The 15,805-nt window shown below is 36.0% G+C and overlaps 1 protein-coding gene across 2 annotated transcripts; it reads right to left on the reverse strand.

Annotated features, from left to right (window-relative positions):
• Positions 1 to 245: 245 nt before the first annotated feature.
• LOC105047075 (uncharacterized) lies at positions 246 to 9,535 on the reverse strand. 2 transcript variants are annotated; one of them, XM_010925867.4, is made up of 6 exons: positions 9,401 to 9,531; positions 8,324 to 8,377; positions 8,089 to 8,224; positions 5,759 to 5,954; positions 1,688 to 1,707; positions 246 to 521 (listed from the first exon to the last, which is right to left on the reverse strand). In XM_010925867.4, the coding sequence occupies exons 3-6, from the start codon at positions 8,202 to 8,204 to the stop codon at positions 491 to 493; spliced, it is 363 nt and encodes a 120-aa protein (XP_010924169.1). In that variant the 5' UTR covers positions 8,205 to 8,224; positions 8,324 to 8,377; positions 9,401 to 9,531; the 3' UTR covers positions 246 to 490. The 2 variants fall into 2 exon arrangements, with proteins under 2 accessions (XP_010924169.1, XP_073115372.1); XM_073259271.1 differs by lacking the exon at positions 246 to 521 and adding an exon at positions 554 to 787 and having other exon boundaries at positions 9,401 to 9,535.
• Between the last annotated feature and the right edge of the window lie 6,270 nt (positions 9,536 to 15,805).

The raw sequence follows: 15,805 nt of genomic DNA on the forward strand, positions 1-15,805 counted from the left end.
GTGTTTTAAAATCAGTAATTATACCACTTAAATAGTTATCATAAAAAAACTTGGCAAATTCATGAGCTATTTAGTACATTGCCTGCTTATGGAACTAATAATCATGTCACACTAAGTTTCAATAATCTACGCTTTCAATAAAAAGACAAAGTTTTCAATCACCGATGCTGAGTTTCAACAAGAAGACATCAACTCTGCATCACCCTTCAAGTGAAAGCAAAAATGAAAATATTAAAAAATGAATCTTGCAACTGAAAAGTTGAAGTACTGTATCTAGTCATTATGTATCCAGTCATTATAGACTTACGTGAAACAAAGTATGCATGGAAGACATCTGTGCCTCTAAGAATACATCAGAGAAAATGAGGATTTTGCTCATGAAAGAAAAGGTAATACATAAAAAAAATAAGCCAGAGGGCTTATTTGATAAATATCATCCGCTCTGCATGACCTTTGAGCACAACCACAAGCTCCTACAAGTTCCCCTTGCTCAGAATATATGAACAATGTCATAAGCAAATCTGAAAATTGTCAAAGATCCTGCAATTGAAAGTTGAGGTACTATATCTACCTTATCATTATACAATTATGTGAAACAGAGTATGGATGGTAGGATAGCTGGGTTTTCTCCATGGAACACATCAGATTCCCCCATCCCAACCCCTAAGTGCTGGATGCAAAGCCTTTTGAATTGTAATATAGACGATAAACGTAAAAAGAGTTCAGCCGGTGAAGTATTTGAGTGAAAGGCAATTGTAGGTGCAAGCACAAGTTCTTCAAATTTTGTCTTCAGTATTGGGTGTAAGAAAGAGCGTTTTGAATATCAGCTTTTGAATATTTAAATCAAAGAGTAAAATATAAGTAAAAATCTTAGAGCATACATATAAAATTGCTTTTATATCTAGATACTAAAAAAAATGAGATGCTCTCTGACATGACTCTCATACAAAGGATAAAAACTGTGTCACCTTCCTATTGCTTCTCAAGCTGGTAACAGCTAGAAATGGAGCAGCAGAAGTACTACCTATTAGTTGTCTAACCTTTTTCCGGGTTTTTCATGGTGCCGCAGCACTGCTCTAGAAGCAACTATTTGTCAAGGGGTACAGTGAAGCCATTTTCACAAAACTCCTCCTAATATTATTTCTTGGATATTGAAGATTAGTAGGTTATCCTTGAAAATACTTTATATATATATATATATATATATAAATATATACGTATATTTATATATATGTATATGTGTGTGTGTGTGTGTGTGTATATATATATATATATGTATATGTGTGTGTGTGTGTGTATACATATGTATATGTGTATATATATATATATATATATATATGTATGTATGTATAAATGTATGTATGTATGTATATTATGGTTATACACACGAAGATACTAGTACATAGCATAATAAAGGAACGGATGGACCAACCAACCAATAGAAGACCCAGAAGTATACTGTGACGGTATCCACTTGCCAAGGTTAAAGTTGCTAATATTTCTTTTTCACAACCAATTTTTAGTGGCAACATAGGAAAGGTAATGAGACAACTGAGGGTGACCTGATTTTGCAGAAGTTCGTGAATAAATGATAGTAAAAAATATAAATCCATTAAAACAAGCAAGTTAAAGAATGCGTAAAAGATGCAATAATGAACATAAACTTTCTACTCTGATAAAAGGATACGTCCAGAACAGCACGAACGACTGCAAACACATAATTAACACAATGTTAGAGAAAATACTTAGCAGTATCAAGCAAAAAAAAGGTGAGGTAGAGATGCAAACATGGCAAATATATTAAAATGATTTTTCAGATAGGACTCTAGAAAAGTCTTTGTTTCACATATTATAACCTCATCATTTTGAAGGCATTTTATATTTAATTCAAACCAGAATAGCCCTTTGGATACTAATCTTCACAGTGAAGGGCACCTACCATCTATATCAGTATCCATTATACAATTTTCGAACTTTGTCACTTACATTTCCATCAATGTGATCTGTAGTGAGTCTACTGTGGCTAATTAATATGAAAAGTAATTCTCAGTATTCTGACTTCACATTCAAAATTATCTATCATTCACCTAAATCTCCCAAGATCCCTCAATTTGATCCCAGATTCATGTCTAAAACATGAATCCAGTGTTCTTAACAAACTGATCAAACCAACAACAAATCTCGATACACAATTTTTGCAAGCATCTTGTACAAACAAGCAAGCAAAAATGGGTAGGACTGTGACCATGCTAGCTATGCAATGGCGGCCCTTGCACATTGACTTATCGGTGTTCGTGGCTTGATCTACATAAGTCCTTCCTCCACCAAGCTCCCAAAAGCAAAGAGTTTGGATCTTCATCGATTCAGGGTTGAACTGGAGAGGTCCAGTCTCTAAATCACCGCCATCTATGTCTTGCACACAGGGCACAATTGAGAGGGCCCCCAGTGGTACGTGGGACAGCATGTGGCATACCTGCTCCACAGTACATTAATGGCTGTGATTGAGAGACCAGACCTCTCCGGTTCAATGCCCTGGAGAGGATCTTGTTTCTTAGCAGAAAACCCCTCCTGCAGGTTTGATATGAGCTAATGAAAAATTGGAAAAGGGTGTTATAAACCTTATGACTCAGTTCCAAGTACCCATTGGCTTATCAGTACTGGTATTGAGCAGTGGAATTGGAACAAGTGCTAGGTGCTAGTTTAAGTACGGTGCATACAGCCGGCATGAACTAGATATGGCTGGTGTGTTGCTTATTGGATTAATCCAAGGATATTACACTGCTAGTTCATATACTTATTAGAATTGATCATTATGAGACTTCTCCCTTTGAAAGCTACAATTTTATCTCCTTTCAAAACCTAGTTATTTTCTAGCTGTTCTTAATCCACTGCTGATTTGATAATCAAGCACTTTGGCTCAGTTTTGACAAAGAATAACTGTGAACTAACATGTTGAGCCAAATTCTTAGCGACTTATATGGCTTGCTTGTATGACACATTCTTTATAACTAAAAAAGTCTTAGACTTATGATTTTTCTCTAGAACAAAAAAAATTCTGGAAAAACTAACTAGCTTATAATTCAGGAACAAACCTATAGTTGTGTATAATTATTACATTTTTGCTTCTTTTATTCATGTTATGCATTGACATGGTAGTGCATAAATGGAAATGGCGGAAGGATCACATTGAATAATTTCATTTCCATCTAATGACATGCTGCCATGTCAGCAAAAACCCATATAAACAGTTTGCATGCAGTGGCATTTTACCATAAATCAGAGAAAACGAATAACAGGAATTTTTGGAAGATGAAAAAAGTTCTATATACATGCATGCCAAGACGATAAAAACCAACAAAAATCCACTCACTAATGGCCCAATATCCCAGATAATGCCACAAATAACCTCGTACGTTCTCTAGGAAAACATCCTAATCCAACCTTATATAAAATCTCCCAGTCTAAGACCTCTCTCTTCCTGAAGAGTATCAACCACCAAATACTTTTCTGAGCTACAGCTACCCACTCATGTACAAACTATCCATCTCCAACCTCCTCTTCTTTAACCCAAAGCATAGATCGGCAATTCTTTCTTTGAAGCCAGATTAGGGTTCTGGTGTTGTCAAAGGCGTGCCTCTGTGCAAGGCAACAGTGAAGCCCATCTAAGCACCTTGCCTGTAGTAGGGCAAAGCCCCCATAGAGACATACCAAAAAAAACCTCAAAGTTACATGCCTCATTGCAGCTCTAAGTTGCAAAAAGAGATGTGCCTTTTTACATAAAAAATTCAATCTCATGATTAGATCTGTAGGAATAAATCTCAACCATCGACCGAAGCAGCACAATTGAAAAGAGAAATTAATTGAGAAGCTGACTCGTTAAGGGGAAAGGGGGGAAGAGGAACTCTAGGGTCTAGGGTGGCAAGCTGCTTCTCTCTCTTGGGTGCAGCATCAAGCCATCAACCAAGTAAGCTTCTTCTTCCTCTTCCTCTTCTTCTCCTCCTCCTCCTCCTACTCTTCTTCCCCTCCTTTTCTTTGGATAGGGGTGTCTATGTTAATGTGTGAAACAAGGGGATGAAATCTCCCTTTCTGGGGAAAACAGGAACTCCGGGATTTGGTGTGGGCCTGTGGCACGCTTCTCTCTCTTGAGTTGGCAGCATCAAGCCATCAACCAAGCTTGCTTCTTCTTCTTCTTCTTCTTGTTCCTCTTCCTCCTCCTCATCTTTGGGTAGGCATGTCCATGCTACCACGTAAAACAGGGGGCCAAAGTCCCCCTTTTTTATGCATCTTCCTCTTTGAGATGCTACCATGTGAAACAAGGGGCTGAAAGGCCTCTTCTTCTTCCTTTTCCTCCTCTTCTCCTCCTCTTTGGATAGGGCCGTCCATGCAACTATGTGAAACAAGTGGCTGAAGTCCCCCCTTTTTCATGTATCTTCTTCTTTGGACAAGGGCATCCATGCTACTGAGTGAAACAAGGGGCTGAAGTCCCCCTTTTTTGCTCCTCCTCTCCTCCTCTACTCCTACATAGACAGGAGAGTCCATGCTACCATGTGAAATAGGGGGCCGAAGTCCCCCTTTTTTTGTTCATCTTCTTTTTCAACAAGGGAATCCACGCTACCATGTGAAATAGGGGGCCGAAGTCCCCCTTTTTTTGTTCATCTTCTTTTTCTTGCGTTGGATAGAAGATGACCAAATCAAAGGAAGGGGAAGGGGAAGAGAAGAGTGGCGGAGGAAAGGGGGGTGGGGGTGGGCGTTGGATAGAAGATGACCAAATCAAAAGAATGTAATTAGTATCTAAAATTCTTGCGAAGTTTTCTTTGAAATTTTAGGACAGGTTGCCTAAACAAGAGTGAGGGAACTATTATATATTTAGAATAGAGGTCAAATAATTAGTTATTGAAGAATAGGTTGTCAGATTGTCAGATCATAGAGCCCATATATGCAGGTGAGTGTGCGCATTTGTCTACTGGCTGCCTATATATCAAGTGGAGAAACCAATAAATCAAGTGGAGAAACAAGGTGATCGTTTCCTCTGCTCTCATCAATCCATAGTAATAGTAGAAGTTTGTTGGTGCTCGTTTGATGTCTTTATGGCATGGCATAATGTATAAGGAGTTCCTCTAGACATCCAAGTCTAATTAAACATTATTCATAAATACTTATTAGATAGCAGTAAATCAAACAAAATGATTGTCTATCAAGTTTCAGGTGTGAGGTTGTAGAACAAGAGAAGTAATAAATGGTAGTTTCATCGATATGTTCTCCAGGTTACAGTTCTAACTTCTGAATTCTATCTAATACATTGTTGTCCAGCTGCAGACCTAAAGCCAAGCTGCACTGGAGTCAACACATCAACACTGTTACGCAAACCAGAGTTTGGAGTTCCTATCATGCTAAATGATACACAGAAAAAAGACCTTGTATTATAAACTCCTAGGAAATGGAATGCTGTATTACATTACACATGAAAACTGTTCAAGAATCTCCACCCAGGAAACCAATCAAAGGATGTGCAGGATTTGATATACCATCCATGTTACTAGGGAAATAGAAGAAATTTCATAACTTACGAAGCACAAAGACTTAAACATTATGCATCAAAAAGATATGGGGCACATGTCTAGGCATAGATACTCTATTTTTTTACATGACAAGTGGCTAGGAAAAATAGACAGTTCATGTATTACCAAAGCAATTACAGTTGCACTTTATAAACAGACAAATTCCACAAGTAACCAATATAAATGAGTTAAAATCATACCATAAGGCCGCCCAGGAATCCATCAAGTACAATTCTGTTCCAACTATCAAAGTATTTGTGGATTGAAAATTTTGCCTTTGCAGCAAATCCTAAAGAAGCAGTTGTCATAATCAAGAAATAAAAAATGAAGCCCATCAAGCCAGTAAATCCCCAAATTCCAGCAACCACTCCACCAATGATAGACAAGAAGGTACGACTGCAGCGACAGAAGTTGACTGGTTAGTTTTCTGTTGGTTTCCTTCCCATTCCGGAAAGCAAAATAGTGAACCCCATCATGGTTTGGATAAGGCATCTAACTGATACATTAGTTTGAAATTAACAATAACAATATTTTTATGTAAACCAACATTGCCTCTTAACCACATAAACCAAGAAGGTAAATTTACAAGAAACAATTAGCAAATTATACAAATAATTTAAACAGAAAAACAAACAAAATAATATGTCCAAGCTGTCATCTGCCTAATAAGATTACTGATGCAATATTTCCTTAGCAACCATTATTGATTCCTTGCCCACACCATTCTAAACATAAACTTACATATTCTACATTATTGCACAAAATGGTTGAAATGCTCAACAGAAACCCAAAAAATTATTTTCAATCTATGGCTGATATATTTTCATCTGAAGCCTAACAAGATAATTAAATAAGTCATGTTACTGTAGCAGATACTACTCATGATATTCATGCTGCAGTACCTGTGAACGGTAACCGGGTGCTTCTAAGGTTCATTTGGTGATTAAGGATTGTATTAGGTTTTTTTCTATTGTTATAATAGGGGTAATGAATCTATTAATGTAGTCTTGGATGGTAATGCAAATTTTATTGGATTGAAAGTAGGCCGCAAGCCTTTCTCTTCTCCTCTTTCTTTTCCCTTAGTCCTAACTCTTTATGATCCATTATTTTCTCATCTTTGCATATTGAATGAGATTTAATCACATTTGAATTAAGTTGGTTATTATCTATATCTTTAGTGGAGCCTTTGATCGTTTATGAGGCTACATCAGAGCTATAAAACTTTTACTGAATTTCAGAAAACATTAAGAATTTGATTGAAGGCTATTAGTTTCATTCCTTATGTAAAGGATTATTATGTTGGTGAGATGATAACAGCCAATTCTCTACATATTGAACTGCTGATAAAAGTTCAAGATAGGATGTATGCCACCTGAATATATCTCAGTTTAGTTCTTATTAATTTGTTGTTTGCATGTGAGAGGACTGAGATCAGTGTAAATCAAAGACTATTTTCAAATAGGAGACTAATTGTTTTCTTTTTTATGTGTCTTAGGTATTTTTGCTTCTGTTTGGACATAAAATTGATGTTCTAGGAAATATTTGGGTAACCAGCGCATCCGTCACACTTGGAAAAGCATTGACCAGCCTAGTGGTAACAAATTGCATATTAAATAATGGACCAAGACCACATTTGCATGCATATTAACTACATTGTTTTATTATAATGATGCCAATTGTTATAGCAACTTGCATAAAGATTGCCAACTAAGTTTCACCTAGCATTCGAGGAGTTTGTACCTGTCTTCTATCTCCTTGTCAAAGGAATAAGGAATCTTTTGTTTCTAATCCTACTTCATACTTTTGTTTCTATTCTTTTTAGGCCAATCAACATTTTATTCTTGAAGAGAAATTTCAAGCCTAAGCCTTTCCATGATGAGATGGAATCACCTAAATTCCTATTGCAATACTCTAACCTCAATAATTATCCCCATAATATGAATTGTATACCATTTTCTGCAATGCGGTTTCTACAATTCTTCAATCTTTGTTCTTCAACCATTTGATCTTTGAAATCCTTAGGTTTTGTTCTCTAACCCTCACTTCGTAAAGCCAAGTAGTCCTAGGACACTTCTAAATTGTCCTAATATTTGTTTTCTAATACTATCGCTTAAATCTTCATAAACTTAATTATAACAACAAAAAAGAAGGCCATAAATGTCCATTATTCACAGATGTATGAAACCTCTAAAAAGAGATAAAAATGAGGTCCAAAAGAGCAGCTCATAATTATGTCACTCTTAACTCCAAGGACACCTAGGAGGCAAAAGTAGCAACAGAATAGTCTACATGCATAGAGGAGAGTGTCAAAAATCCAACCTTTAAGACCATGTGCTACATATTCCTAAGCACATACATAGTATATAAAAGAGCAGTCCGCAAAGTTACACCCAGATGTCACTAGTAATAACAACATGATCAACTTTTAAGTATCATATAATTATCATGTAAAACTTGAATCTATAGAAGCAATATTCACCCAAAAATCATTGATCTATTTATAAATTAATGTTATGGCTTGAGATTGAACCTATAGTAGATCGATTTAATGTTGCTCTGAAAATTCTCAGCATTGAAGATTGGCATATCATTGCCATCTTCATCCAATCTCTTCTCAGAAGCTCTCCCATCTTCATGCACCGCCATCACCACTTTCCTTTACACCTCTAACAATTGGAATCAACAACAAAAAAAAAAAAAATCAAAGAGAGAATTGGAGAACTAAAAGGAATTAGGGTTAGGGTTAGGGTTTTTGAAGTTCCAACCTTCTGCTCCAAAAATCACCGCTTGTCCGGGTTCTCGTCCGTCCTGCTACAATGCTAAGGAAAAGAAGAAGAATCACGAGGAGATGCAGGAGGTGGCAGGGTGGGAAAGGTATGCCAAAAAGAAAACATAGCAATAACAATGATATATCTAATGTATCTTTGTTATTATTATGAAATAACACTATCTAACTAAAAAAGTTTGTAGCATTCTTACATCATTGCTATAAGTCATTCAAACTGCTAATAATGGCCATAATAACACAATAGTTTCATAATTCCAACCCAAAAAAAAAAAAAAGAAAGACTTGGCTAGGTAGCAACTTATTATGATAGTCTAACAAAATTGGCTCTTGAGCCGGGGCACTATTTAGTCATTATAGCAACATTAAGCCCATATTCTAATGTGAGGAATTTCCTCTACTAAGTATGAAGAGAAGGGTTTTATAAGGTGCTAAATAGTGCAGTTAGAAAGGGGACAACCAGTTTAGGGTCTGTGTGGAAAGGATATGATAGGCCCAAATCCTACAGGATTTGGAAATCCTATGGAATAAAATCCCATTTTCTTTCCTAGCCACTGTTTGGGGGATTGAATTATGGCATAAAAAATCAATAGGATGTGGCTATAAAAAAATAATGAGCTCCGAAGGGCATTATTTTTTTCCTACGATTACCGGGCTCTATCTTCCCACCGCTATCGTGTCGACGTGCAATCTCCTCTCCCCCCCCCCCCCCCCCGCCTCCTCCCCCATTCCAAGTGCCCCCCTCTTTCCTCGCCCTCCTCCGCCTTTTCGTCTCCCTCCCCCACGCCCTCCGTCTCCTCGCCGCCTTCGCCGACCGCCGCGAGGGCCCCTCGGTGCCACTGCCCTCAACCTCCTCGTCGCCGTCCTCTCGCTCACACCGCCACAACTCGCACAGAGTCCCATATGCTTGAGAAAAAAACCCCAATCGGAACCTAAGAAACCCTCTGATCTCCCTCAAGTTCTCTCCTTCCCCACGGATCTCCGAGAAAAAGAATGAAATGAAAAGAAAAAGACACGAAAAGAAAAAAATGACCAATCTTCGTGAGAAAGGTCTTACCTTTGAATTTTTTCCGTTTATCCTTTGTTTTCTTCGTTGCTTTCCTACGATTTCCCCTGGTTTGGCGCTTGGAGAGGCCGAATACGGAAGCTTATATGGCTAGGGTTATGGGTTGGGTATTTATATATTTTTATAATAATTTATAATAAGGATCGAGTAATAAGTATCCAAGGACAAATTTCAAAACCAACCTAAGTCCAAACGTATTTTAATTTTAAATTCTAAACTCACCCCAAATCATATATAACTCGTTGGTGTATGAAAAAAATTTTTCTTCCCAAAAATCAAATTTCTAAGGAGTAGCTTCTTAAAAAATTATTTTATAAAATATAATTTTAATATATTTAATTGATCATAAAAAAATAAATTATCACAGGATAACTTATATTTGGTTAGGCATCTTTTTTTTAACTATATAAAATAATTATTATATCTTTAATAAATATAAAACCATATTCTTGTACTCTCAAATTTTATAAAATAATAATATTATAATTATATTAATATAAATAAAATAATATTGTAATATAATATAATATTTAATAATTATAATTTATTACATTAATATAATACTAATATGTATGTTTTAGTATTATATTAATATAATATTAATATTTTAATATAATAAATTTATTAATATAGATATATATAATATTATATTAATATAATATTAATATATTAATAAAAATATTATATTAATATTAATAAAAATATTATATTAATATAAATATTAAAGTAATATTAATATATTATAAATATTATAATATATATTAATATAAATATTATATTATTATTATTATTAAGATATTAATATTACTATTCAATATTTCATCTTAATTATCTATTGACATTTTGTAAAATTTTAGCCGTAGATCTTAAAAGGGTATTTTTAAAAAGAAAGAAAGAGCCATCAATTCCCATCTCATGAGAAATCTCAAAACTCATCTCTCCTATGAATTTTTACTTTTCATAAAATATGAAAAAAAAAATTTATGGAAAGAGCTTTTTTTATTCTCTCTATTCTTAAAACTCCAATCAAACAAGATCTCTCTCTACTTTTCAAAAATTACCTCTTTGCCCTTCTATTTCTCATGAACCAAATGAGTCCATAGGGTTTTGCTAAATGAGTTAAGGATGGCAATGGATCAAATATACATCGGATCGGCCAATGTTTGTATCCATCTTGTAACTAAGAATTCATATCCAGACCCATCTCGAATCGGATCGAGTCAGATCGGTACGATAAAAGAGATCAAGTCAATTCGGATTGAGTCGGATAAAGAACTCATCAAGCAAGTATTATAAATAATTATAATTTTAAAAAAAAAGTATTTGAATTAATATTATATCGGATCGGGTTCGAGACAAAGTATACCATTATCCAATTTGAACTCGCTTCGAGATTTTATCTAGAACTCATACCCACCTCGGATTTTAGTCGGATCAGGTAAAACTTGCCTAATTTGGATCAGATACTCGATGGGTCGGGTATAATCACCATCCTTAAAATGGGTCCTAATATTAGAACTAGATCTAATCTAATAGAAAATTGGATCGAGTCAGATCGGGTTGAGTCCACAGTCAAGATTTTTATAAAAATTTATTATATATATATACACACACATAATTAAATTCGAATAGCAGGTATCCGAGGGGTAAATTCCAAATCCATCTCAAACCCAAATGAGTTCTAATTTTCAATTCCAAAGATATACAAGGATATATTAGCTTTTTCTTTTTAAATGAATTATTTTATAGTTATAATAATTAATATAATATTTTGATCATGATAAGTTTATTATTTTGATAAAAGAAGGGGAAGAGAGAGAGGAGGGAAAGAGAAGATATGGAGGGAAAGGAAATCCTAATTTATCATCTAAATATATGATAGAATTAGTTTACATTGGATTTTTATTCTAATAGGATTTTATGTATAATTAGGGTTGAAACTGGGCCGGGGTCTACCCCTATTCGAGCCTGGCCCAAAAATTTTTTGCGTACTTTGGGTCGGGTTTAGGACCGATGATTTTAGAAAAAATCAGACCCAATCCTGGCCTAAGCCTGAGCCTGATCAGAACCTATTTGGGCCGGTCCAAATTCATTTGGTCCAGGCCGAATCCATTTAGCCCGAGACCCGCCCGAACCAACCTTTATAATGTTGTCTGTATATCTCCATAATCACATGGCTAGAAGTCATCCTCTTTATGCTGTTGTCAGCAAAGTCTCCTGCAGATGTGCAGCGACCGTCATCCTCTTTGGGTGCAGAATTATGGCTGGAAGTCAAAGTATCAGATGGTGGTGCCACCTGTTTGGTAGTTACATGTTTCGCATGGCATTTTAAAGAAGCTACATACTCTAGTAGAGAAGAGCCACAGGATACTTCAACATGCATAAAGGTTGAAACTGAACCATCATTCTGTAGTGTGGTGCTGAACACTTACTTGCCACATGTTGTATCTCCTTGATTTCATTTTTCGATGGAATAAGCCATTAACAGCTGATTCCACCTCTTTCACCAATGTGTCTTCAGCCTGACGTCTGGGGCCACTACATAGCCCTTCAGCCACACCCTGATAAGTAGGTACTAACTCATGGATTGGCTTTGGAACAGAAGTTCACCAGTGGGTGTATAGTGAACATTACTGCCATAGTCAGAAGCTGTAGATGATGATATTGAAATTCTGTCTTCTTTTTTTTTTTTTTTTGATAAAAGATTATCTATAGGCATTACATTAAAAAAGTCTGCAATACAAAAATATTGCCCAGCACTGCAGAAACAACGATATAACAAGCAGCAGCCTGAAAAATATAATGATAGTAAAGCAAAAGCTGAAGCATAACCTTAGTATAAGCATGTCAACTGTAAAGTAAAAATTATACATTAGAACTTGGCTATTACAGAGACACAGCATCCACACTGATTTGTGAAACCTGATAGAAGTAAAAAATTGTAGGACATATGATTGTACAGCCATTGAATTGTCTAACCACCCAATCTGCAGATAACATATTAGATATTGTTGGGTGGATATCTGGCCAGGACATCACCTCCCAAGATCTTTTCAGTACCACGCGATGCAGCAGGAAGAAAGAAGAAACAAAAGATAAGAAAAACAATCAAAATACGTGGATCAGCCACAAAAGGGCTCGCCTCCACGGGGCATACAAACTTCACTATGAAAAGAAAATTTTACAAGAGGAGACCTCACCCTCAACCCTTGTACACCCAATTCTCTCTCACCTGAAATTTCCCTCACAAAAGCTCTCTCTCTCTTGGAGACCCCCCTGAACCCCTGAAGAGCCTGGCGACCGCTGTCCAAGAGCCTCCTGCTCCTTCTCTCACAGCAGCCTCACGCCTCTCTCTCCTCTGGTTCGTACGGCGGCAAGAAAACCCAACCCCGCTTTTCTCTGTTCGTCACAGTACCCTTTTTAAGGGTTAAACAGGGTTTAAAACCTAATTAGATTAGGTTTAAGAGTCCTAAACAAGCCAAATCAACGTCCCAGACCATCGGATCAAGATCGGGAGCCCTCTGGGCCCTTAGATCGTGCTCCGATCCACGAAATAGTGCCGTGGACCGCGAGAAACGCGTGGGAAATGCCCACGCGGTCCACATGCCCCGCCGTGGACCGCCCGGTCCACGGTGGACCGGGGCAAAGGGGCCGCGGGCCTGGGTTGCGCGTCCCGCGTGGGCCTGGGTCGCGCGTCCCGTGCAGGCCTGGGTCGCGCGTCCTGCGCACCGCCCGCCGCCGGTCCCCGGCTGTCCTCCGCCGCCTCGATTCTCGTGCCAACTTCAAAAGCTCGTATCTCCTCCATCCGAGCTCTGTTTCAGGTGATCTTGGTCTCGTTGGACTCCGTTTTTCGCCGCGAACCTCGCTGTGGGCTCAATGTGGGCTGAATCTCGAGGCGTCAAATCCTAACAGATATGAATCTGAGGCTTCCCAGCAACAATCATGGCCAGCAGTATGTAAAGATAAATTCCTCTTGCATGTGCATAGAAATAAAAATATGATAGAGAATGTGAGAGAGCCAACATATACTACAATACTTTCATGCTGCTAAATTTTTTAGATTAAATTCTATCTTGTTTAGAACAATCACGGTGACTTGCAGAGTATAAATTGCCATCATCTTTGATATTTTGCATCAACCAGCAAAACATCAAATAAATGAGCAAGCAATTTATCATTGTTTGGCGTAAGACATACAAACCAAGATTAATGTTTCACCTTTCGATCATTTCCACATTTAACAAAAAAAAAAAACAAGCATTTAGGAATGTGCATACAAAAAAAAAATATTTTTTTTGGCAAAAAAGTATAAAAGAAAGTCAACAATCTCCTACTCTTTTCCTCATAAAATAATTTATTGCTCCATCCACTTCAAGATACTATCATCTGCATTCAACTTTATAAAACTCGAGCAATTTATACTTGTTCAGTATTAACATAAATATCATTACAAATATTTGAAATATAAGTATAACAAATTACTAACATAAATATAAATGATTTATATATCTTCGTCATATTTTACACGAAGCCAATCCTACATACAAACCAAGGCCTCGATAGTAGATGGACTCAAAAAACTTCGATACTAATTCACAACTCTACCAACAGTACTGAATACCGACTCTGAATAAATGGTAGAGACTGGAATAGCAAAAATATCTTTAGCCAATCTTGATAATATAGGGTAGACTGCTATATTATTCTTCCACCATACTAAGATATCAAAATTTTTGTCCTTCAAATCAGGTAGCCCGTCATCATTCAAATAACTATCCAGTTCTGATCTCTTTGATCATTTTAAGAAACTTTGACTTCTAAACTGAATAAAGCCCATATCAATTTTTTTTTTCTCCATGCAAAATAAAGAAACTGAATTTACATCACTTTGTACACCAAAATCATATGTTAGCTCACTCAAACTAATAGAGAACTGCTCTCTTGCTGCATCTGCATACTCATTATAAAATTTATAAAGACAAGCACGAATGTCATTAATTTTTTTGTTTCTCTCTTCCACATCAAATGTCCTTTCATAACAAACTTCTATAAATATCAACTTCAATCACCATCCAAAATAGAAGTAATTACTAACAAATTATTATATTGAGACCAATATTTGTTAAACTTCTTTTGCATCTCATTCGTCAATTGCTTCAATGTTTCGCTTCAATGTTTCATCAATATAAGCACTCACATCCATCAAAACCATCCTAATTTTTCAAACTTCTTTTAGATACAAATTAGATGTGGGATACTTAGAATCAGAAAATACTTAGCAGCATCCACACTGATTTATGGAACTTGGTAGAAGTAAAAAATTGTGGGATATATGATTGCACAACCATTGAATTGCCTAACCACCCAAGCTGTAGATAACATATTAGATATGAATCTGAGGCTTCCCAGCATCAATCATGGCCAGCAGTATGTAAAGATAAATTTCTCTTGCAAGTGGATAGAAATAAAAATATGATAGATAATGTGAGAGAGCCAACATATACTACAATACTTCCATATCGCTGAATTTTTTAGATTAAATTCTATCTTGTTTAGAACAGTCATGGTGACTTACAGAGTATAAATTACCATCATCTTTGGCATTTTGCATCAACCAGCAAAACATCAAACAAATGAGTAAGCAATTTAACATTGTTTGATGTAAGACATACAAACCAAGATTAATGTTTCACCTTTCCATCATTTCCACATTTAACAAAAAAAGAACAAGCATTTAGGAATGAGCGTACAAAAAGAAACAATTTTTTTTTTACAAAAAAGTAAAAAAGAAAGTCAACAATCTCCTGCTCTTTCTCTCATAAAATAATTTACTGCTCCATCTGCTTTAGGGTACTATCATCTGCATTCAACTTTATAAAACTCAAGCAATTTGTACTTGTTAAGTATTAACATAAATATCATTACAAATATTTGAAATATAAGCATAACAAATTACTAACATAAATATAAATAATTTATATTCTTTTATCATATTTTACACGAAGCCAATCCTACATACAAACCAAGGCCTTGACAGTAGATGGACTCAAAGAACTTCGATACTAATCCACAACTCTACTAGCAGTACTGAATGCCGACTCTGAAGAAATGGTAGAGAATGGAATAGCAAAAATATCTCTAGCCAATCTTGATAATACAGGATAGACTGCTATATTATTCTTCCACCATACTAAGATATCAAAATTCTTATCCTTCAAATCAGGTAGCCCATCATCATCCAAATAACTATCTAGCTCTGATCTCTTTGATCATTTCAAGAAACTTCGACTTCTAAACTGAATAAAGCCTATATCAATTTTTTCTTTCTCCATGCAAAATGAAGAAACTGAATTTACATCACTTTGTACATCAAAATCATATGTTAACTCACTCGAA

Source organism: Elaeis guineensis, chromosome 6, assembly GCF_000442705.2.
Source record: "Elaeis guineensis isolate ETL-2024a chromosome 6, EG11, whole genome shotgun sequence".
NCBI lineage: Eukaryota > Viridiplantae > Streptophyta > Magnoliopsida > Arecales > Arecaceae > Elaeis > Elaeis guineensis.